The sequence below is a fragment of the Pleurodeles waltl genome, chromosome 3_1 (genome assembly GCF_031143425.1).
Source record: "Pleurodeles waltl isolate 20211129_DDA chromosome 3_1, aPleWal1.hap1.20221129, whole genome shotgun sequence".
Classification (NCBI taxonomy): Eukaryota; Metazoa; Chordata; class Amphibia; order Caudata; family Salamandridae; genus Pleurodeles; species Pleurodeles waltl.
The window spans coordinates 1,922,039,831-1,922,063,265 of NC_090440.1; the positions used below are offsets into that span (position 1 = coordinate 1,922,039,831).

At 46.1% G+C, this 23,435-nt stretch overlaps 1 protein-coding gene across 1 annotated transcript in view; it reads left to right on the forward strand.

Annotated features, from left to right (window-relative positions):
- Positions 1-23,435, forward strand: part of POLDIP2 (DNA polymerase delta interacting protein 2) — a 200,970-nt gene that overhangs the window by 171,650 nt on the left and 5,885 nt on the right. Inside the window, exon 10 of the mRNA XM_069226155.1 lies at positions 17,736-17,815. Coding sequence (XP_069082256.1) covers positions 17,736-17,815 — 80 coding nt within the window. The remainder of the gene's footprint in view (positions 1-17,735; positions 17,816-23,435) is intronic.

The window sequence follows — 23,435 nt, forward strand, 5'->3', positions numbered from 1 at the left end:
TCAGATACATCCAGCCGTCAAATGAGGGTAACCATCAGAATTCACTCATGGCTAAGAATCTCAGGATTCAAACCAGAGGTTCAGGCAAATATCCTCAATAGCCCATGAACCATTTAAGGAAAGATAACGAGACCGGAAAATCGATGGGTGCCATCGAGGAGTAATGCGTAGAGGGGCAACACCATCACGCAGACCCGTCGGAAGGTGAAATTTCCAGACTGGGAACACACACGCAAGTTTTCAGGGAACAAGCCAGTCAACAGGATCCCAGCAAGGATGGCAGGGCCAACAACAAGGCAGGCAGCCCTTTCGTGGGAAAACAGAGGAAGGGGTCAGCCCCACAGGAGAGGGTCAAACCCCACTCAAAAGTGACTCAGCACTAATAAGAAGCTTTTCAAGGGTGCTATCAAGCCAAGCACAGGTACCATCACAGCAAGGCAAAAACAAAAAGGGCAACAACAATCACCATTCATAACTGCATGCAACAGCATTTGGGGACAGGTTAAGAAATTTCCTTCACGAGTGGAGGAAAATAACTTCAGACAAATTGATTCTAAATTTGATACAATTCGGATATTGCATGGAATTCATAGCAATTCCACCAGTAAATAGACTAAGGAGAAAAATACACTCCAAGGAGGAAACGGCACAGCTCCTCAAGGAAGTGGAAGAATTGCTATCAAAAAACGCTATAGAGAGGGTACCAGCAGGAAATCAACAAGGGGAACTCTTCAGCATACTTCCTTATTCCCAAGGTGGATAACACACTTCGTCCAATTTTAGACTTAAGCCCTCATTACAACCCTGGCGGTCGATGTTAAAGCGGCGATAATACCGCCAACAGGCCGGCGCAAAAAAAAAAAAGGGGATTTGGACTATGGCGGTTACCGCCATCCAAAACCGCTGCTTTAACACACCGACAGCCAGGGTGGTAACAGCCGCTGGGCTGGAGATTTCGGTCTCCAGGCCGGCGGCTGCCACAATCCTACCCTCTGGATTACGATCCGGCCTACCGGCATGGTGTTCGTGACAAACAAACCGCCACGAAAATCATGGCGGTAGGCACTATCAGTGCCAGGGAATCCCTTCCCTGGCACTGATAGGGGTTTTCCCCGGCCCCCTCTCCCTCCCCAGAGCCCTCCCACACCCTCCCGCTCCTGCCCCCGCCCCCTTACATATACACACATGCACACACGCATACCCACACCACCCTTGCATGCACACATACATACCTTGTCACACACATGCATTCACAGCACAACACTCACAATTACTCATTCACGCATGCATCCTATGTGACTCACACCTGCATGCACGCATACCATTACACACACCCACATACACACAACACCCCCCACGCCCCTCTCCGGTCGGAGAACCCGACTTACCTGCTTGCAGGGGATCCTCTGGCTGGAGACGGTCTGCGGCGCTGCTCTCAGAGGCAGCGTCCGCCAGCAAAGCACCGCCAGGCTGTACCCTTGCTCCTGATGCGGCCGGTGGTGTTTTGCTGGTGTGGTGGTGCTGCTGTCAGCAGTGATGCCTTACCCCCGTCCGCCGCCATGACCGTCGGCGGTGTTCCGCCAGCAATCTGGCAAATACAGCCGGCGGTCATGATACCGGTAGACGGCTTGTAGCCACAGCGGCGGTATGTTGGTAGCCGTCGCCGTGGCGGTAGGCGGTTGATACCGCCAATGTTGAAATGAGGGCCTTAATGTTCATAAAAAAATTCATAAAGACGCAAAAATTCAAGGTGACCACACTGCAAGAGGTAATCCCTCAACTACGGGAGGGAGACTTCATGGCAGCTATAGACTTAAATGATGGTCACTTGCACATTCCCATGAATGCACTCCACAAAAGATTTCTACGGTTTGTGGGGAACAAGATTCACTATCAGTTCACAGTGCTGGCTTTCGGAATAAAATCTGCTCCCAGGGTATTCAGAAAGTGCCTGGCAACAGCAGCAGCGAACCTCAGAAGAAGGGGTATTCCTTTTTACCCTAGACTATTGGCTGGTGAGAGTAGCCTTATGAAAAAAATGCAAAGATCACATACAACAGGTAATAAAGACACTACTCACTTTGGTATTCTCATACAGAAATCATCTCCACAGCCAGAACAAGAAAATATTTTTCTGGGAGCAAGAATAAATTCCATTCAAAGAAAAGTATTTCCAAAAGAGAAGAGAACTCGGTCATTGATGGCAGAGGCTCACCAATACCGGAAGGGGCAAGCTCCGACAGTGGGGAAGGTGGCATTATGCATCCCTGTAATACCATATGCAAGACTTCACATGAGAGCATTACAGGAATGGCTCCAAATCAATGATCACATGTGACAGGGAGTTGGGAATATGAGGTGGTTGTCACAAGAAGAGTAGAAACAGAAATAGCGTGGTGGAACAGAGCAAATATAAAGCAGGGAAAGACATTTCAACAACCAACTCCTTCAATAACTATAACAGATGGGATGGGGAGTCCACATGAACTCACTCAAGGTCAGAGAACTTTGGAAGTGGGAGTAGGCAGTGCAACACATCAACATCCCAGAACTGAAAACGATGTTCCTAGCCTTACAAGCATTTCAGAGGCAGTTATTAGGTCAATATGTTGTAATACAAATAGACAACACTACAACAAACAAGAGGGAACACAATCCCCCACAGTTATCAATTCTATCTCAGGAACTGTGGAGCTGGGGAAATATCTTTAACAGCAATACACTTGCAGAGGAACGACAATGTGGAGGCAGACAAACTCAGCAGGCAAGCGTCCTGCTCACACGAATCGGAGCTGGATCACAATGCCAAAGTTTTGCATCCAGACAACATCACCACCAGTTCCTGGGAAATGCACTGTCCATAAACTGGTCAGGGACCTTTGCTTACGCAACCCACCCCCACCTCCCCCAATACCACTGTTGCACACTGTCAACAAATGCAAGAGGAGCAGGATGACACTGATATTAATTGCTTCAGTGGGCAAGGCAATCCTGGTTTTCAGAACTAAACCAGTTGGCAAGAGGAAGGTTTCAAAGGTTACCAAATCAACCAGGGGAAGAGTTCTACATCCAGAACCAGAAGGCCTAAGCTTAGCAGCCTGGCTTCTGAAGACATAGAATTAGGACACCTAAAGTTATCTGAAAAGGTTATGACGGTAATTAGAGAAGCAAGAAGGCTAACAACACAAAGGTGTTGTTCTTTAAAATGGAAGCAATATTCCTTATAGTGTCTTAAAAGGGGCTTACTAAGAAAGAACAGTAAGGAATCAACATTATTAAAATACTTAACACACCTAATGTATTTGGGCTAATCTAGCGGCAATAGTAGCTTACACCAGGGTACTTTAGGAAGAAGTTTATTCACTGCATCAGTAATAAAACGCTTCTTAGAAGGGGTAAAAAGAGTAGCACCCCCAAAGAAGATACCAGCATCCACATGGAACCTTAACCTGATGGTAGCACTACTGATGGAACCACCATGTTAACCATTACATAGCATTTCAAATAAGATGTTCACATTAAAGACTGCCTTTTTGGTGGCCGTAACGTTGCTTTGGAGAGTGAGCGAAATACAAGCTCTTACAATACAAGAGCCATAAAGACAGAATTGTTATGAGGACAGATTCACAGACCAAAGGTAGTTTCACAGTTCCATATGAATCAAACTATTCAAATAACCTTTTTTTTTCTCCAAAACCCAAAGGATCAGGCAGAGAGAGCTTTGCATACTTTGGTCAAAAGAAGAGTGTTACTATACTATAAGGAGAGAACAAAAACATATAGGAAATCAAACTATTGGTCTCATTTGCAGAACAAATAATGGGAAATCCAGCTACTAAAGCTACAATGGGCAGATAGATTTCAGAGACAGTACAGGTATGTCACACAGTAGCAGGAGAAAGAATGGATACAAAACCTAAAGCACACTCAATAAGGAAGAAAGGGACAACCATCGCCTCTCTTGGAAACACACCATTACAAGAGATTTGTATGGCAGCTACGTGGGCATCCACACACACCTTTACAAAGCATTACTGCATTGGCGTCCATATGAGCAAGAAAGCTTAGGTGGGTCAGAAGGTACTAAAACATTTATTCTCAAATTCAAGTACATCTTCAACCCATCCTCCACAAGAGAACTGTACCGCTATGTAATCTATGCACAGCATGTGAATTCAGAAAAGATTCACGCTGCAAAATGTAAAGTTTCTTACCTTTAGGTGTTGTTTTGCAGCTTGAATATTTTTCTGGTTTCACAAGCGAACCGCCCACCTCCACCATGAAGATGGAAGAGAAAAATAAATGGAAAGGAAAAAAAAATAATCTGAAGATGGTGACTAAAGGTGGGAACTTCCGGAGGAAGCATGACAACATCACAGGGGACACCAGATGGAGGTACCATTGATGCCTGCTAACAAACAAAAATCAAAAAGAAAAGGACTACAAAATAGAGGAGAATTCCAGGTCCGACCACTAGATAGCGGAATAATGCACAGTTTGTGAATCCAGAAAATTCTTCAAGTTGCAAAACTACACCTACGGGTAAGAAACTTTACGTTACCTTGCAACCTAGCATACTCAAATACTTCCATACTTAGGTCGCTAAATGCTTTATTCCTTGTCGCCACCAAAGCCCCTAGACTTCCAAGCAAAGCTTCTAGTGCACCAGGTCGTAGGCAGTAGTGGGCATCAAGCTCAGTCACTCACTTTGCCTCATTTGCTAATGCCACTAGTTTTAAGATGATTTGCCTTTTCCCTCCGAGGACACTGGGTTCCATTGGCCACTAACCAGTGAATGGTGATCTTTCTTAACCCAGAACGTTGAGAAAATAAATCCAGCTTTCTTCTACAACAATTCCTCAAATATTTTGTCAAAATGAATACTGAAAACCCTATTTTTGGTGTATTTCAAAATTGCAGGACTGCAGATTTGTGGTGTGGAGCCTGGTACCATCACTCAGGGGTTATTATATTATTATATGGAAACAAAATACACACCTTACCTCCTAAGGAGAGAGCTACTCAAACTGGATCTGAGCCAAGGAATTCCCTTCCCCTTCGCGTAGTAAAAAGGGAAGCCGCAGTTAAAAGCTAGCATCAACCCAGAGCCTTTGTTGCCATAAGCATCTGGGTTGTAGCCTATTCTTTGTAGTGACAAGCTGCTCTTCTGTCTACTCTCCCACGTTCTAAGATAACTGTTGTACTTAACCTTAACCGACCTGCCAGAGACCTGATAGTCCACAAGGAGACAAGGGCCATAGGGCACCCAATCAGCAGAGCTGAGCAGTTAATTATTCTTCATTGATTTTCTCAAAGAGGGAATTAAAACTTTGGACCAGACTATCAGTGCAGCCAAGGACCTAGCTAATGTAGGCATTTGGCAAATGCCACTTCACTAACCCTTCAAGGACAAAGACAAATTCTAGACTTGCCATTTTCTGGATGTTCCTTATTTTGTACCCATGTAGATAAACAGACTCAACGCATGAAGTTGGAATCTTCAAGATATATGTTAGAGGCTAATAAAACTCCCATGCACCTTTTTGGTAGAGACAACAGCAGCTGCAGTGCCCAGAACGACAATCTGTGCAGAAACAGTGTTTTCAAAAACAGTAGAACCAAAAGGGCATTGATTCACAGCAGCGTTCTGGGGACAGGGGTAAATGTCCTGTCACAAGCAATAACTCCTTTACTTTGACTCTTTCATCTACCACCAAATTGGGGGTGAGGAGTGATATTTGATCATTTCCTCTTGAGGTGTAGGATAACAAAATACAGTTTGTTTCTTAATATAGTTAAGTACGGATACAAAATCAAATGTTATTCTTCAACAGTCCTTCCACTCCAACTGCAAGGCTATCAAGAGCTCTACATCTAAAGTATCTGGCTCAGGAGTACAGATTAATCTTTACAATAAGGCTATCAGAAAGGGTAGCAAAACCATGCAAAAATGGACAAGTACTCCTGTTACTACTCAGTAAAGAAAAAAGTTGAAGACTGTATATTTCCCATCCTTGATCTGAAATATGGCAACAAGCTGGTAAGAAGAATTCAAAATGGTAGCTCCAAATTAGATTTCTCCTCCGCCAGTGGGACTAAATTGTGTCTATATATTTGCAGGATACTTATTTCCCCTTTATTACGTTCAATAGATATAGGACATTTCCCAAAGACCGGCTAGGAACTTCCCTGTACCAGCTTCAAGTTCTTAAATTTTGTCTCATGTTATTGCCAATACTATTTTCCAAGTGAGTTGCAGTCGTAGTAGCACCTCTAACATTAACGAGCATATTTGCCTACCATTACTTTGCTGACTGGCCAGCATACAGGACACAAAGGGGCAAAAAGCTGAGAGAAATGTCTCAGTTCACAATAAAGTCCGTCATCTGTACTTTTGAAGAATATGACACCTGCCCATTTGGTTGAACGTGTTTTCTGTCTTTTGTGTAGCATGGTCTTAATGCATCTTCTTATTCCCATTACCAGACTACATATGCAACAATGCTGAGTGCCAAAACTATCACAAGTCTTAAACATTTGTGAAGGCTATTTCCTCAAAGATCAGGACATGCCCAATTCCACAGAAAAATATGCACCATCCACTTATGACACCTCTTTCATCTAGAAACCAGTCACCTTTTGCTGATATGGATGGAGAAATGGACTCGCACCATTTTAAGATCTAGGGAGACTAGAGTAGGAAGATGCGTAGCTCCCATGTAAAAACGCGTATACGGATACTGTGGAATCATATCCTATTAAAGCTTCCCCATCCGACGACACTTCTGCATTCTGAACTTTCGTTCATAGAGCAGCACATCAGTGTGGGATTACCATTCAGACTTAGATGGGGGAGGGTGATTTTCTCATCAAATAAATATCGTGTACTGAAAAAAAATAAACCAATATCTTCCAATGCTGAAGAAAGTCCTAAAAAGCACTGAGGATAATTTAAATTTTCAGGACCAACTTAAAACTAAGGTGGTTACATGCAGGGTGTAAAGGAAATTCAAACCGGTTGCAAAACCCCCTAACATGTATCCCTGGGTTTTCTAGTAGTTCATACAGAACAGAAAAAGGCTTTCATGCCAGGTGCAAGAGCTACTCCCGCACCTGGTAACGAGAGAATAAATATTTTGCTGCTGACAAGAGTTGCTGCCAGAGCTGCAGTTTGATGGTGCATTGCAATTTCCAACTGGTAGCTTGTTATAAAGGATTCTAGTAGGAAGGCATGGACCAACTCTTGCAAAACTTACCCTACGACCAACGTGAAAAGCGCAGGAAATTGCAGAAGAGGACACGTTTATTTCGAACACTGATATACTGTGTGCCTTGGATGTGGCTGATAGAGCCTCAAGACAGGTAAACATCAGCTTTCTTCTTCCAGCCCCTTGATCGGCTCTTAATTTCGAAGTCACCTTCAAGAGGTCCAACAGCACCTAGTGCCACTGTCGATTGATGGAGGGAATCACTTTGGCCTACAAGTCAGTTATGTTGGAAAAAAGCAAGGACACGGATGGTCATGTGTATGGGTGTGCTCATCAACAACAATCTACTTTTTTCTAGAGTACAAACATAATTTGCAGACAGCTGGCCAATTAGTTCCAACAACAAACCACACTAAGCCTTCCAATCAAAAGATCAGCAACGATACAAGCAGCAGTACTTGCTTGGCAATTTTGTAGGCAGTACCTGCAACAAAACCAAAAGTTCCCCTACTGTGGCCACAAAGCAGCAACATCGTTTACGTGCCCCTCCACCACAGACCTGTTGGGGTGAAGTAAGGTTTTTTTCTGTGATCTTTGAAAACATAACGTTCGGTGGCATGTGTAGCTGCAGAAACACATGCTGTGCATAGTCCGCCGTCTGGTGTTGGGTCGGAGTGTTACAAGTTGTTTTTCTTCGAAGAAGTCTTTTCGAGTCACGAGACCGAGGGACTCCTCCTCCTTTGTTTCCATTGCGCATGGGCGTCGACTCCATCTTCAATTGTTTTTTTTCCGCCATCGGGTTCGGACGTGTTCCTTTTCGCTCCGGGTTTTGGGACGGAAAGATAGTCAAAACTTCGGAAAACTACGTCTGTATTGTTTCGTTTGGTATCGGGTTAGATAGAATCGACACCGAATCGTGAAGAGCTCCGGTAGCCCTTCGGGGTAACTTCGACCCCCCGTCGGGGCCTGGTCGGCCCGACCGCGTGGAACATCGACACCGATGGAACGGACCCCGTTCCGATTCTGTCCTAAATGCCACAGCAAATATCCGTATACAGACCAACATTTGGTCTGTAACTTGTGCCTGTCGCCCGAGCACAAGGAAGAGACGTGTGAGGCCTGTCGTGCGTTCCGGTCCCGAAAGACGCTCCGTGACCGAAGAGCCAGAAGGTTGCAAATGGCGTCCACGCCGACAGGACAACGTGGGTTCGAGGAACAAGGAGAAGAAGAGGAAGCCTTCTCCATCCATGAATCGGACTCTGAGGAGTTAGACGTCGAAGAAACCGTGAGTAAGACGTCGAAACAAGCACCACACGGGAAAACAGACAAGGCCCAGGGGACGCCACTGCCAACAGGCCATGGCTCAACCCATAAAATAGGTGACCGTCCATCGGCACCGAAAAAGGGCGAACTGGTGCCGAGATCGTCCGACTCGGGTCGAGACACAGGCACGCAGCAATCTCGGGACCGAGAAAGTGCTGCCGAAAAGGGTCGACGCCAAGACAGCGGAACCGAAGCTGCTCGACGCAGAGACAGCAGCACCGAGGATGATCGACGCCGAGAGAGCTCGACTACAAAAAAGAGAAAATTCTCCTCGGAGCCGAAAACAAGCAAAGACATAGTTTCGGTGCCAAAACGCCCTGCAACCGAACCGACTGCCAGCTCGTATTCAGAGGAACAATCACTGTCCTCTCATATGCGCAAACACAGATTTGAAGAAGAGTTACAATCCACTGACGTAGACCACACCCAGAAGCGGATCTTCATACAGAGTGGGACAGGGAAGATCGGCACTCTTCCCCCAATCAGGAGGAAAAGGAGACTCGAGTTCCAAACACAAGAACAAACACCACAAGCAAAAGTGGTGAAGAAAGTAACTCCACCACCCTCTCCTCCACCTGTAACTCATACATCACCGGCACAAACTCCGTCACATTCACCAGCTCATACCACCATGAGCCAAGATGACCAGGACGCTTGGGACCTATATGACGCCCCAGTATCAGACAATAGTCCTGAGTCGTACCCTACCAAGCCCTCACCACCCGAGGACAGCACAGCGTATGCACAGGTGGTAGCTAGGGCAGCAGAGTTCCATAACGTGTCGTTACACTCAGAACCTGTTGAGGATGACTTCCTTTTCAACACCCTCTCCTCCACCCATAGCACCTATCAAAGCCTGCCTATGCTCCCGGGAATGCTAAGGCACGCAAAACAGATCTTTAAAGATCCTGTCAAAAGCAGAGCGATAACTCCACGGGTGGAGAAAAAATATAAAGCACCGCCCACAGACCCTGCTTTTATCACATCACAACTGCCACCAGATTCAGTTGTAGTAGGGGCAGCTCGCAAGAGAGCCAACTCGCACACATCAGGTGACGCCCCACCTCCGGACAAAGAGAGCCGCAAGTTCGACGCAGCTGGAAAAAGGGTTGCTGTACAAGCTGCAAACCAGTGGCGCATCGCGAACTCTCAGGCGCTCCTAGCGCGATATGACAGAGCCCATTGGGATGAGATGCAGCATCTCATCGAGCATCTACCCAAAGAATTACAGAAACGGGCAAAACAAGTAGTTGAGGAGGGACAAAATATCTCTAATAACCAAATACGCTCCTCTATGGATGCAGCGGATACAGCTGCAAGAACAATAAATACCGCGGTAACCATAAGACGGCACGCATGGTTGCGCACATCCGGGTTTAAACCCGAGATACAACTGTAGGAAGTTGGCTCTGTATGTGCTATTTCAAAGTAAGGAATAGCATGCACAGAGTCCAAGGGTTCCCCTTAGAGGTAAAATAGTGGTAAAAATAGATAATACTAATGCTCTATTTTGTGGTAGTGTGGTCGAGCAGTAGGCTTATCCAAGGAGTAGTGTTAAGCATTTGTTGTACATACACATAGACAATAAATGAGGTACACACACTCAGAGACAAATCCAGCCAATAGGTTTTTGTATAGAAAAATATCTTTTCTTAGTTTATTTTAAGAACCACAGGTTCAAATTCTACATGTAATATCTCATTCGAAAGGTATTGCAGGTAAGTACTTTAGGAACTTCAAATCATCAAAATTGCATGTATACTTTTCAAGTTATTGACAAATAGCTATTTCAAAAGTGGACACTTAGTGCAATTTTCACAGTTCCTGGGGGAGGTAAGTTTTTGTTAGGTTAACCAGGTAAGTAAGACACTTACAGGGCTTAGTTCTTGGTCCAAGGTAGCCCACCGTTGGGGGTTCAGAGCAACCCCAAAGTCACCACACCCGCAGCTCAGGGCCGGTCAGGTGCAGAGTTCAAAGTGGTGCCCAAAACACATAGGCTAGAATGGAGAGAAGGGGGTGCCCCGGTTCCGGTCTGCTTGCAGGTAAGTACCCGCGTCTTCGGAGGGCAGACCAGGGGGGTTTTGTAGGGCACCGGGGGGGGACACAAGCCCACACAGAAATTTCACCCTCAGCGGCGCGGGGGCGGCCGGGTGCAGTGTAGGAACAAGCGTCGGGTTCGCAATGTTAGTCTATGAGAGATCTCGGGATCTCTTCAGCGCTGCAGGCAGGCAAGGGGGGGGTTCCTCGGGGAAACCTCCACTTGGGCAAGGGAGAGGGACTCCTGGGGGTCACTTCTCCAGTGAAAGTCCGGTCCTTCAGGTCCTGGGGGCTGCGGGTGCAGGGTCTCTCCCAGGCGTCGGGACTTTAGGTTCAAAGAGTCGCGGTCAGGGGAAGCCTCGGGATTCCCTCTGCAGGCGGCGCTGTGGGGGCTCAGGGGGGACAGGTTTTGGTACTCACAGTATCAGAGTAGTCCTGGGGTCCCTCCTGAGGTGTTGGATCGCCACCAGCCGAGTCGGGGTCGCCGGGTGCAGTGTTGCAAGTCTCACGCTTCTTGCGGGGAGCTTGCAGGGTTCTTTAAAGCTGCTGGAAACAAAGTTGCAGCTTTTCTTGGAGCAGGTCCGCTGTCCTCGGGAGTTTCTTGTCTTTTCGAAGCAGGAGCAGTCCTCAGAGGATGTCGAGGTCGCTGGTCCCTTTGGAAGGCGTCGCTGGAGCAGGGTCTTTGGAAGGCAGGAGACAGGCCGGTGAGTTTCTGGAGCCAAGGCAGTTGTCGTCTTCTGGTCTTCCTCTGCAGGGGTTTTTCAGCTAGGCAGTCCTTCTTCTTGTAGTTGCAGGAATCTAATTTTCTAGGGTTCAGGGTAGCCCTTAAATACTAAATTTAAGGGCGTGTTTAGGTCTGGGGGGTTAGTAGCCAATGGCTACTAGCCCTGAGGGTGGGTACACCCTCTTTGTGCCTCCTCCCAAGGGGAGGGGGTCACAATCCTAACCCTATTGGGGGAATCCTCCATCTGCAAGATGGAGGATTTCTAAAAGTTAGAGTCACTTCAGCTCAGGACACCTTAGGGGCTGTCCTGACTGGCCAGTGACTCCTCCTTGTTTTTCTCATTATTTTCTCCGGCCTTGCCGCCAAAAGTGGGGCCTGGCCGGAGGGGGCGGGCAACTCCACTAGCTGGAGTGTCCTGCTGGGTTGGCACAAAGGAGGTGAGCCTTTGAGGCTCACCGCCAGGTGTGACAATTCCTGCCTGGGGGAGGTGTTAGCATCTCCACCCAGTGCAGGCTTTGTTACTGGCCTCAGAGTGACAAAGGCACTCTCCCCATGGGGCCAGCAACATGTCTCGGTTTGTGGCAGGCTGCTAAAACTAGTCAGCCTACACAGATAGTCGGTTAAGTTTCAGGGGGCACCTCTAAGGTGCCCTCTGTGGTGTATTTTACAATAAAATGTACACTGGCATCAGTGTGCATTTATTGTGCTGAGAAGTTTGATACCAAACTTCCCAGTTTTCAGTGTAGCCATTATGGTGCTGTGGAGTTCGTGTTTGACAGACTCCCAGACCATATACTCTTATGGCTACCCTGCACTTACAATGTCTAAGGTTTTGTTTAGACACTGTAGGGGTACCATGCTCATGCACTGGTACCCTCACCTATGGTATAGTGCACCCTGCCTTAGGGCTGTAAGGCCTGCTAGAGGGGTGTCTTACCTATACTGCATAGGCAGTGAGAGGCTGGCATGGCACCCTGAGGGGAGTGCCATGTCGACTTACTCGTTTTGTCCTCACTAGCACACACAAGCTGGCAAGCAGTGTGTCTGTGCTGAGTGAGAGGTCTCCAGGGTGGCATAAGACATGCTGCAGCCCTTAGAGACCTTCCTTGGCATCAGGGCCCTTGGTACTAGAAGTACCAGTTACAAGGGACTTATCTGGATGCCAGGGTCTGCCAATTGTGGATACAAAAGTACAGGTTAGGGAAAGAACACTGGTGCTGGGGCCTGGTTAGCAGGCCTCAGCACACTTTCAATTGTAAACATAGCATCAGCAAAGGCAAAAAGTCAGGGGGCAACCATGCCAAGGAGGCATTTCCTTACAACAACAGACAGTGCTCAATATGCCGTTCAACGAACAACAATTGTTTGGACCCGATGTGGACACGGCGATTGAGAAATTGAAAAAGGACACTGACACAGCCAAGGCCATGGGCGCACTCTATTCCCCGCAGGGCAGAGGCACTTTTGGCACATTTCGCAGAACACCCTTCAGAGGGGGGTTTCGGGGTCAAGCCACACAAGCCAGCACCTCACAATCAACACCGTCTACCTACCAGGGACAGTACCAAAGGGGAGGCTTTCGGGGCCAGTACAGAGGGGGACAATTCCCTAGAAACCGGGGGGAAATTTCAAGGTCCCAAAACCCCTACAACCAAACAGTGACTCACAAGTCACTCAACCCCTTCACACAACACCAGTGGGGGGAAGACTAAGCCAATTTTACAAAGCTTGGGAGGAAATAACAACAGACACTTGGGTCTTAGCAATTATCCAACATGGTTATTGCATAGAATTTCTCCAAATCCCTCCAAATGTCCCACCAAAAACACAAAACATGTCAAAACAGCATTTAGACCTTCTGGAATTAGAAGTTCAGGCATTACTGCAAAAGGACGCAATAGAACTTGTACCACGTACACAAAGGAACACAGGAGTTTACTCACTGTACTTTCTAATACCAAAAAAAGACAAAACACTGAGACCAATCTTAGATCTCAGAACACTAAACATCTACATCAAATCGGAACACTTTCACATGGTCACGCTACAAGACGTATTACCACTGCTAAAACAACAAGACTATATGACAACCTTAGATCTAAAGGACGCGTATTTCCACATACCGATACATCCCTCGCACAGGAAATACCTAAGGTTCGTATTCAAGGGAATACACTACCAATTCAAAGTGTTGCCGTTCGGTATAACAACCGCACCAAGAGTATTTACAAAATGCCTAGCAGTAGTAACTGCACATATCAGAAGGCAGCAAATACACGTGTTCCCCTACCTAGACGATTGGCTAATCAAAACCAACTCCCTAACAAAGTGTTCACACCACACAGAGTATGTCATACAAACCCTCTACAAACTCGGTTTCTCCATCAACTATGCAAAATCACACATTCTGCTGTGCAAAACACAGCAATACTTAGGAGCGACAATCGACACAACAAAGGGGATAGCCACTCCAAGTCCACAAAGGGTTCAAAATTTTTACAAGGTTATACAAGCCATGTATCCGACACAAAAAATACATGCAAAGATGGTATTAAAACTCCTAGGCATGATGTCTTCATGCATAGCCATTGTCCCAAACGCAAGACTGCACATGAGGCCCTTACAACAGTGTCTAGCATCGCAATGGTCACAGGCACAGGGTCACCTTCTAGATCTGGTATTGATAGACCGCCAAACATACATCTCGCTGCTATGGTGGAACAGTATACATTTAAACAAAGGGCGGCCTTTCCAAGACCCAGTGCCACAATACGTGATAACAACAGATGCTTCCATGTCAGGGTGGGGAGCACACCTCAATCAACACAGCATCCAAGGACAATGGGACGTACATCAAACGAAGTTGCATATAAATCACCTCAAATTGTTAGCAGTATTCCTAGCGTTGAAAGCATTTCAACCCATCATAACCCACAAATACATTCTTGTCAAAACAGACAACATGACAACAATGTATTATCTAAACAAACAGGGGGGAACACACTCGACACAGCTGTGGCTCCTGGCACAAAAGATATGGCAATGGGCGATTCACAACCACATTCGCCTAATAGCACAGTTTATTCCAGGGATCCAGAATCAACTAGCAGACAACCTCTCTCGAGATCACCAACAAGTCCACGAATGGGAGATTCACCCCCAAATTCTAAACACTTACTTGCACATTTGGGGAACACCTCAAATAGACCTATTTGCAACAAAGGAGAACGCAAAATGCCAAAACTTTGCATCCAGGTACCCACACAGGCAGTCTCAAGGCAATGCTCTATGGATGAATTGGTCAGGGATATTTGCATACGCTTTTCCCCCTCTCCCTCTCCTTCCATATCTAGTAAACAAATTGAGTCAAAACAAACTCAAACTCATACTAATAGCACCAACATGGGCAAGACAACCCTGGTACACAACACTACTAGACCTGTCAGTAGTACCCCATGTCAAGCTACCCAACAGGCCAGATCTGCTAACACAACACAAACAACAGATCAGGCATCCAAACCCAGCATCGCTGAATCTAGCAATCTGGCTCCTGAAATCCTAGAATTCGGACATTTAAACCTCACCCAAGAATGTATGGAGGTCATAAAACAGGCTAGAAGGCCATCCACTAGACACTGCTATGCAAGTAAATGGAAAAGATTTGTTTGCTACTGCCATAGTAATCAAGTTCAACCATTACATGCATCTCCAAAGGATGTAGTAGGATACTTACTACATTTGCAGAAATCAAATCTGGCCTTCTCTTCCATAAAGATACACCTCGCAGCAATTTCTGCATACCTGCAGATTACCCATTCAACTTCACTATTTAGGATACCTGTCATTAAAGCGTTTATGGAAGGCCTAAAAAGAATTATACCACCAAGAACACCACCTGTTCCTTCATGGAACCTCAACATCGTCTTAACAAGACTCATGGGTCCACCTTTCGAACCCATGCATTCTTGCGAAATGCAATTCTTAACGTGGAAGGTTGCATTTCTCATTGCCATTACATCTCTAAGAAGAGTAAGCGAAATTCAAGCGTTTACTATACAGGAACCTTTTATTCAAATACACAAAAATAAGGTAGTTCTAAGAACCAATCCTAAATTTTTACCAAAAGTTATTTCACCGTTCCACTTAAATCAAACAGTAGAACTACCAGTGTTTTTTCCACAGCCAGACTCAGTAGCTGAAAGGGCACTACATACATTAGACATCAGAAGAGCACTAATGTACTACATTGACAGAACAAAACTAATTAGGAAAACAAAACAACTGTTTATTGCATTTCAAAAACCTCATACAGGAAACCCAATATCAAAACAGGGTATAGCCAGATGGATAGTTAAGTGTATCCAAACCTGCTACCTTAAAGCAAAGAGAGAGCTGCCCATTACACCAAAGGCACACTCAACCAGAAAGAAAGGCGCTACCATGGCCTTCCTAGGAAATATTCCAATGAACGAAATATGTAAGGCAGCCACATGGTCTACGCCTCACACATTTACTAAGCACTACTGTGTAGACGTGCTATCCGCACAACAAGCCACAGTAGGTCAAGCCGTACTAAGAACTTTATTTCAAACTACTTCCACTCCTACAGGCTGAGCCACCGCTTTTGGGGAGATAACTGCTTACTAGTCTATGCACAGCATGTGTATCTGCAGCTACACATGCCACCGAACTGAAAATGTCACTTACCCAGTGTACATCTGTTCGTGGCATTAGTCGCTGCAGATTCACATGCGCCCACCCTCCTCCCCGGGAGCCTGTAGCCGTTTGGAAGTAATCTTCAACATTTGTACATTTGTAAATATATTACTTAAACTTTATTTTGTACATACTTATTCATTCCATTGCATGGGCACTATTACTAACATACACAACTCCTACCTCACCCTCTGCGGGGAAAACAATCGAAGATGGAGTCGACGCCCATGCGCAATGGAAACAAAGGAGGAGGAGTCCCTCGGTCTCGTGACTCGAAAAGACTTCTTCGAAGAAAAACAACTTGTAACACTCCGACCCAACACCAGACGGCGGACTATGCACAGCATGTGAATCTGCAGCGACTAATGCCACGAACAGATGTACACTGGGTAAGTGACATTTTCATTCCACCATTGCTCGAGGACATTTTGTAGCACTCCACACCATCGCACCAAACCACAGGGGTGGCTCCTCTGCTTAGGCAGCGTCGGGATTGGCCACAGGGCAGGCTGGGAGCTTGTGCCTCCTGTCAGGAAGAAGGAGCGGCGGTGTGGCGCCGAAGCAAGGACGTTTTTAATTTAAAAAATATATAATTTAATGTTTATCCTCAGCCCACCATCCCTCCCACGCGCATGCCGCCCCTTCCCAGCGCAGTAAGCCACAACTGCCAAACAATGCACAACAACCGTTTAAACAAGCTCCATCTTCCACTTCTGTTTGAAGAGTTGTCCACATTATTATAAAAGTGAGCAATCAACAGCACAACAGGGATTCTCAGTGTACTTGTTATGCATTCTCGCTCCCCAACAAAGATGCAACTTTGTGTCCAGTTCTGGACTTATGCATACTAAACCAATGTATAATCATTCATTATGCATCTGTTACAGCAAGACCATTCCCCATTGACTTCAAGAATGCGTAATTCCAAGTGCTTATGCATCCACTGCTGTTTTCTAATACCTGAGGTTTCTGATATTTCCAGTTCATACTTCTAACTTTTTGGGTTGCATTGGCTCCAAGACAGTTTACAAGTGTCTGCCAATGGTTGTAACCCATCCACACCATAGTCTGATATGTCTGTATAAGCATCTGGAGTATTCGGCTGGTAACGGGGACAAAGCCATTAGTGTGTCTCTGTAACATTGCAAACCATTCCCTTCCTTCAAATATTGAGCTTACCCATTAATGTCAAAAGTATCATCTGCATCAGTCATTGCATTCGTCCCCAGTGCTCCACTTCATATGCAACAGTTAACGGACTGCTTAGCATGTCAGCGGTCATAAGTAATGGTGTTTGGGAGGGTCTTGAGTTGGTGAGGGCCCAGGTTATATATATAACATAAAATATAGTAGTGAAACAGTGACAAATTATTACTGGGCAGATCTTTTCTGGACAAATTTTACATACGAATCTGTATACATGCAGCACACTCGGAAAACAACTGATTCCAGTTCTTTCACAACTACCATTTTATTTATTATCATTTTTTTTTTAACGATTTATGAAGCATCGCCTAAGCTGGAGGTAGCAGAGTGCTGAACAAGCAGTGTAGTAAAAACAAAGGAGCAACATACAAGTTTAATAGTTAGAAAAAAAAGTAGCAAAAACGAATCTGGATTGAAAGGGAATGAAACTGCAAATTGAAATTATGAAAAACATGCAGACGTGCAGGTGCCTCGTGCCAACATTTAACCTATTAATAGATTTCTGATATTTCTCTTCCCAGGAGCCTGTTCTCTCCAAGGAGCAGCCAGCATTTCAGTACAGCAGTCACGTCTCACTGCAAGCCTCCAGTGGACATATGTGGTAAGGAACCTCTTCCCTTCCTGCTCCTTTACACTCTCCCCCCATTAGCAGAGATTTGAGTTTGCAGCCCTTCTCTAGTGCTGCCTTCCCTTTCTTTTAAGATACCAGATCTCTCTGCTCACCTCCTTGTGTATCTTTTTTTCTATGCCCACACAAGCCCAACATAATTCTAGCTAGACTGATTCCTGTGCCCCACATTTAAATGAATGTGTCTCCAAATTGTCCCATTCTGATGGATTCTTCCAACTCCAGATCCCATAGTTTTGGAATACTTCCAGGCGGCAGACTGGATGCAGACTTCTTTAACACAGTTGCTCCTGGAAGCCATCAGATGGAGCCTTCAGATTCTGCGATAGCCTATAGGTTCTGCTCGTGCACACTAACGTCAGTTCTCTTCTTTTTGCGGCCGTTAACGCAGATTTAGAACATCAATCTCAACTTCCAATTCCAAAACTAGAAACAACATTGTACCAGGGAAGAAATTATGTGTTTGGAGCATGCATGGGTGTGGTCTTGTGTTGGATGCAAATGTTTGCAAGTTGTTTTTGTTGGAAGAACTTCACAGCTACAGATATCGAGGAGGCAATAGAGTGGGGGATGGCCCGTCAGGCTTTAAACCAGACTACAGAGCCATTTGAGGTTTCCACCTCGGAGGGTTCCGGTGTCAAAGGAGAAATCCACATCCTTTCAATGGGCCCATGACAAAGCTATCCTTCGAAACCCACCTCAAGGACTGACCCATGGGGTATCGACCTCAAACAGTATCAACAGAATGCAGACAACCTCTTCCGGGGGAGTCCAGTAGTTAGCCCCCGACACAAAACGCTCTAACCTTTTGCCTTGGTTCCAAGATCCGAGGCCTCTCTACCTCGAGAGATCCACTTCAGCTCCAGAAAATCTTTCAGTGAAGACCAGCAAGCCTCACCACCAGCTCACTGTTACTTGCTCTGAGCACCTTACAAGCTGCACCAAAGTAGTCTCGAAATGTCATCCCTAAATTGGCTCTGAGAAAGGCATCAATACCGAACTCGGAGTCCAATGACCCTCACCGCTGTATAACTTCAGAGGTGCCTGATGTTAAGCAGCGCAAAATCTGTATCCACCACACTACAAGGAAAATTCCTGTGTGTCCACCCACTCGGAAGGAGACACCTACACCGCAGTAAACATCTGCTATGAAGACAAAATTCCCTTTGAGGAGCCTATATTGGATGAACTCCAGTTCCCTCTGATTCCTAAAAAGAATAGCGGCAAAGCTAATAGCGCTCCACTGCAATTTCTACCACCCATTTCTCAGCATCTGCCCTGGCTGCACACACCAACATCCCCCGCCACCTCAGGAGACTGCCCATTTATATCATACACACTCAGGTCAGTGGTGTCCCGATGATACACAAGACACATTTATAGAGGGTCTGTCTTTGCAACACAGGGATGAGCTCTGGGAAAATAATCACATCTACTCAAAGGAAGGTGTATCTTTAGAGCCCTACCTCGATAAAGTATATTCCCCAGATGACACCATGCTGTACCATGCTATCATGCAAAGGTTGCAGCCCTTCATAAAGTCAAGCTGGAGGAATATGACCTTTTAGTTGATATTCTGTTCAAAATAGAAAGGTGCTTCCAGCCTTCACCCATGCCTAAAAGCATCATGAAATGTAGTGCAACAAGAGTTTTTAAAGGTGAGGGTTGCCACACCCATGGTGAATAGGTACAAACTAGTCCCAGATAACCCTGACTACACCAGTGGGCATATTCCACCTGACTCCCTGGTTGTGCACACTGCCAGAAAGCAAGCATGTGCCTGAACAGCCAGCGATACTCTTCCTCCAGACAAAGAGCAAAAGTATGAAGTGTACAAAGTGATCTCAGACAGTTTGTCTCTTGTGGTGTCCTTGGTCCTAGCATGTGAGGCTCTTATTGTTTTGGACACCCTTCAGTCGTTGAATGTTTTCGGTGTCTGGGTTTTTTCAAGGATTTTAAATCCACCATCAAAGGCTCCATCCAAGTTGAGCGTGTGTGTGCAGGGTTTTCCTTGCCCAGTTTCTGTTTTGGCGTTGTAGGAAGCTAGCTAGCTATGTAGTGTACCGAATGTAAGGGGACACTATGCAGATTCTCCAGGAAACCCTTATTGGTTTACAGGTATTAAAATAATAATCCCATGCCCGTTTTGTGGTAGTGTGGGAGAGCAGTTTAGGCTTATCAAAGGGTAGTGCTAAGCATTTGTTGAACACACGGTCAGTAAATGTGACACACACTCAAGAAGATACGCAAGACCAGTATTTAGAAAAAATAGTTATTTTTATAGAATGTTTCAACAACCAGAAAAACTTCAAAGAAAGTAAATACTGTTTCAGTGTATACACTTTTGCAAATAAGTAACAAATTCACTCAAATGTGTTTTTAGGCGTAAAGGACTTCCTTTGGATAAAGTACTTTTACCTCCTAAGTTTCTTTGCAGTTGATTTTCTGGGGTCACCTTTAGGTTGCATGGTACTAGGGAGAGAAAGTCACAAGGAACACCAGCAGCTCAGTTTCACCTGTTCTTGGTCGTCTGGGTGCATAGGGGCTAGATGGGTCGGACCTTGCGCACTCCATGGTTGGTGTAGGGGGGTGCCACTTGGAAACAGACTGCAGAGGAGGACTTGGTTACAAGTTCGGGAGCTCCTATCATGACGCTCGGTGGGTGTGGGTTCTAGGAGCCAGGAAACACTGTCAGTTGTTGTGGACCCAGGCTGTGGAGGTCGGGTGCAGCAGGTTTGGGTCGTCGGGTGCTCCCGCGTCAAGGCACCCAAGGTTCTCAGTTGGACCTGGAAGAAGGGAACACAAACAGGGCAGCTGGTCAACTGGCTGCTGCGATGCTGACATCCCTCGATGGCTAGTCTCTGGTTACGGCGTTGGAGTGTGTACTGAACTCAAACAAGCGTTGGTTGTTGCAAGGGGTCCGGAGCCCCGGGTATTGGTTCAGGATGGCTCTGTTAGGTCCTGGGTCTTTTCACTTAACGAGGAAACAGGTTAGGCCTTCTGGAGCTCGGTGACCTCATCCTAGGCAGCTGCTGCATCTGTAGATCTGGTGGTCAGCAGAACGGTGAACCGGATGTTTTAGCTGGTGCTGCAGTGGCTCCTCTATTCCAAGGGACATGCTGACGGCTTGGTGAAGTGCTTGAGGCCCTCCACGACAGCTGCAGGACGTGTCGGGTTGCCACAATTGTCGGAACAGGAGCAGGTAAGCAGGCAGGGTTTTGCGCCAGCAGTCCGTAGTTCTCACTTCTTCAGCTCTTCTTTGTCCTCTTCTTTCTTCAGTCAGACAAAACTGTTCTTCTGGTCTTAGGGGGCCACCTAAATATTCAATTTAGAGGCATTTAGGGAACTGTAGGTTGATAGCCAATGGACTACTTACCTTTGGGTGACTACACCCCCTATATGGCCGCTTCTTGTGGGGGGGGGTGGCCTTAACCCTATCCCAGAATTCCTAGTTCATCAAAAACAAGATGGCAGGACCCTTCTTTCGTGGAGTACATCAGGCAACCAATCTCAGGGGTGTGGCGAGCCTAGTAGTGCAACACACATACTGACTTAACTGATTTCCACCTGTCCTGTTGCCAGGTGGGCCTCAGGCCAGGGGGTGGCATCTCCAAGGTCAGGGGAAAGCTAGGGTCGCATATCACAGGCAGCAGGGACTTTTAAGTCGCTGGACTTGGTATGCAGATTTACTAGCCATCCTGCTGGAAGAGGTGATAACACCTTCCTCCGGAGCAGGCATTGTTTCTAGCCTCTGAGAGCGCGGACTCTCATCTCCAATGGGTCTGTGGTGGCAGGCTGGTCAATACCAGTCAACCAGAACACTAGAGGATTAGTAGATTTTAGGGGCACCTCTGAGGTGTCATCTGGGTGCATGTCATAATCCAAGACTGCTATCAGTCTGGTTTTATTAAGACAAGGTGTTTGATACCAAACACCATAGGTTTCAGTGAAGCTATTATGTAGCTGGGGAACATGTGTTGGCCAGTGCCTAATGCATACCTTAAGATGGCTTCCCTGTTCACTTGCAAAGTCTAACTAAATGAACTTAGACATCACAGAGGCATATCTGCTTATGAAACATGAAATATAACTCACCCTGCCTTAGGGCTCTAAGGCCTGGTTTAGGAGTTACTTACATATATTAGATGCAGTGACTGGGGCATGGCACACGAGTGTGCCATGTTGCGTTTTCACTCATAGCTTGCACCACGACACACAGTCTGCGATAGCAGGCAGTGTGCAATTTTTAGGGGAGTCCCTCAGGGTGGCACAATACATGCTGCAGCCCTTAGGGACCATCTCTAGTACCCATGCCCTTGGTACCAATTGTACCATTTACTAAGGACTTACAGAGGTACTAGAATGGGCACCAGTTTTATACAAGAAGACTTTTTACCTTGTTTTAAGGAAAGAGCACAGGGACTGATGACCTGTTTAGCAGCATCCCAGCACACTTCAGTCAAAAAACCTCAGTTCCAGTGGCAAAAAGTGGGGATGACCATGTCAAAATGGGCACTTTCCTACAGGTGTTCCTTGTTCTGTTCCTTGATGTTTTGTCTTGTGGTTATATTAGAATTCTGGTTGCCTTAACTTCCACGAGTGCCAGTTAGATTCAGAGGCTTCTGTCTTTGGCATAGAGAACCACTGAGTGCACCTTCTCCGTAGGAGCTCCTGGGTGTCTCCCAGAACTCCGTGAGATTATTGTTCTCCTTGCCTTCGTGAAAGATCTTTTCAGCTCAGAGACGTAATTTCCGACAAGCAGCTAAACTATAATTTATGAGAGTTTGTCTACCCTTTCTCTGCTTACCCTTCCTATTGTTTGTACCTGTGTTTTTCCTGCAGACTTCCAGTTCCCTATTCATCACTTGTTTCAACTGGCTCCAGTGTGCAGCTTCTGTCCTACTTCCAGTCCAGCTGTTGGGTACTTTCTTGTTTATATTACATTCACTCCAGTTATCCAGTTTTGTCCTAGACTCCCCCAACTAGTCCTCTGACGGGTCACCTTGCTAGACCCCTGACAGCGACTCCCTCATCACGCAGTGTGCCCACTGTTGTGTCAGTCTAGACTTTCAGGTTTTTGTTGAAATTTGGCACAGACCTTGCAGCCCTCTGCGATGTGGTTTTAGGCAAAGGCAAAAAGAACAGATGATGGACAGAATGCTGAACAATGCAAACATTCACCCCCAGTCCAAGATATGCGTTTAATCCATTGTTTGGTTGCTCACCATGTTATCCCAGTTTTGACCAATCTATATGCAAATCTGTCTTGATCCTCTCCCGTTGGGAATAGTCCAGCCTGAGCTGCCATTTATGGAAACAACTGCCATTTTTTTGAAGCAGTCGCCATCTAGTATAAAAAGCATGTGCTGCGATAATTAGGTAGATGAAACAAATCAAGGTAATCAACATCACAATCAGGGTAAAGAAAATTAATAACCCCACCATGATGTATGTGATTCTAGAGGTTCTAGAGATTGCTATCAAACCCTGTGTCTACGACTGAGAGCATAGTGTTTGTAACCATTTGCCTGACCCGGTCTCAAGGATTAGCCCCAGCCTCATACCTGCCTAGAATATCAGGAATCAGCCTGTT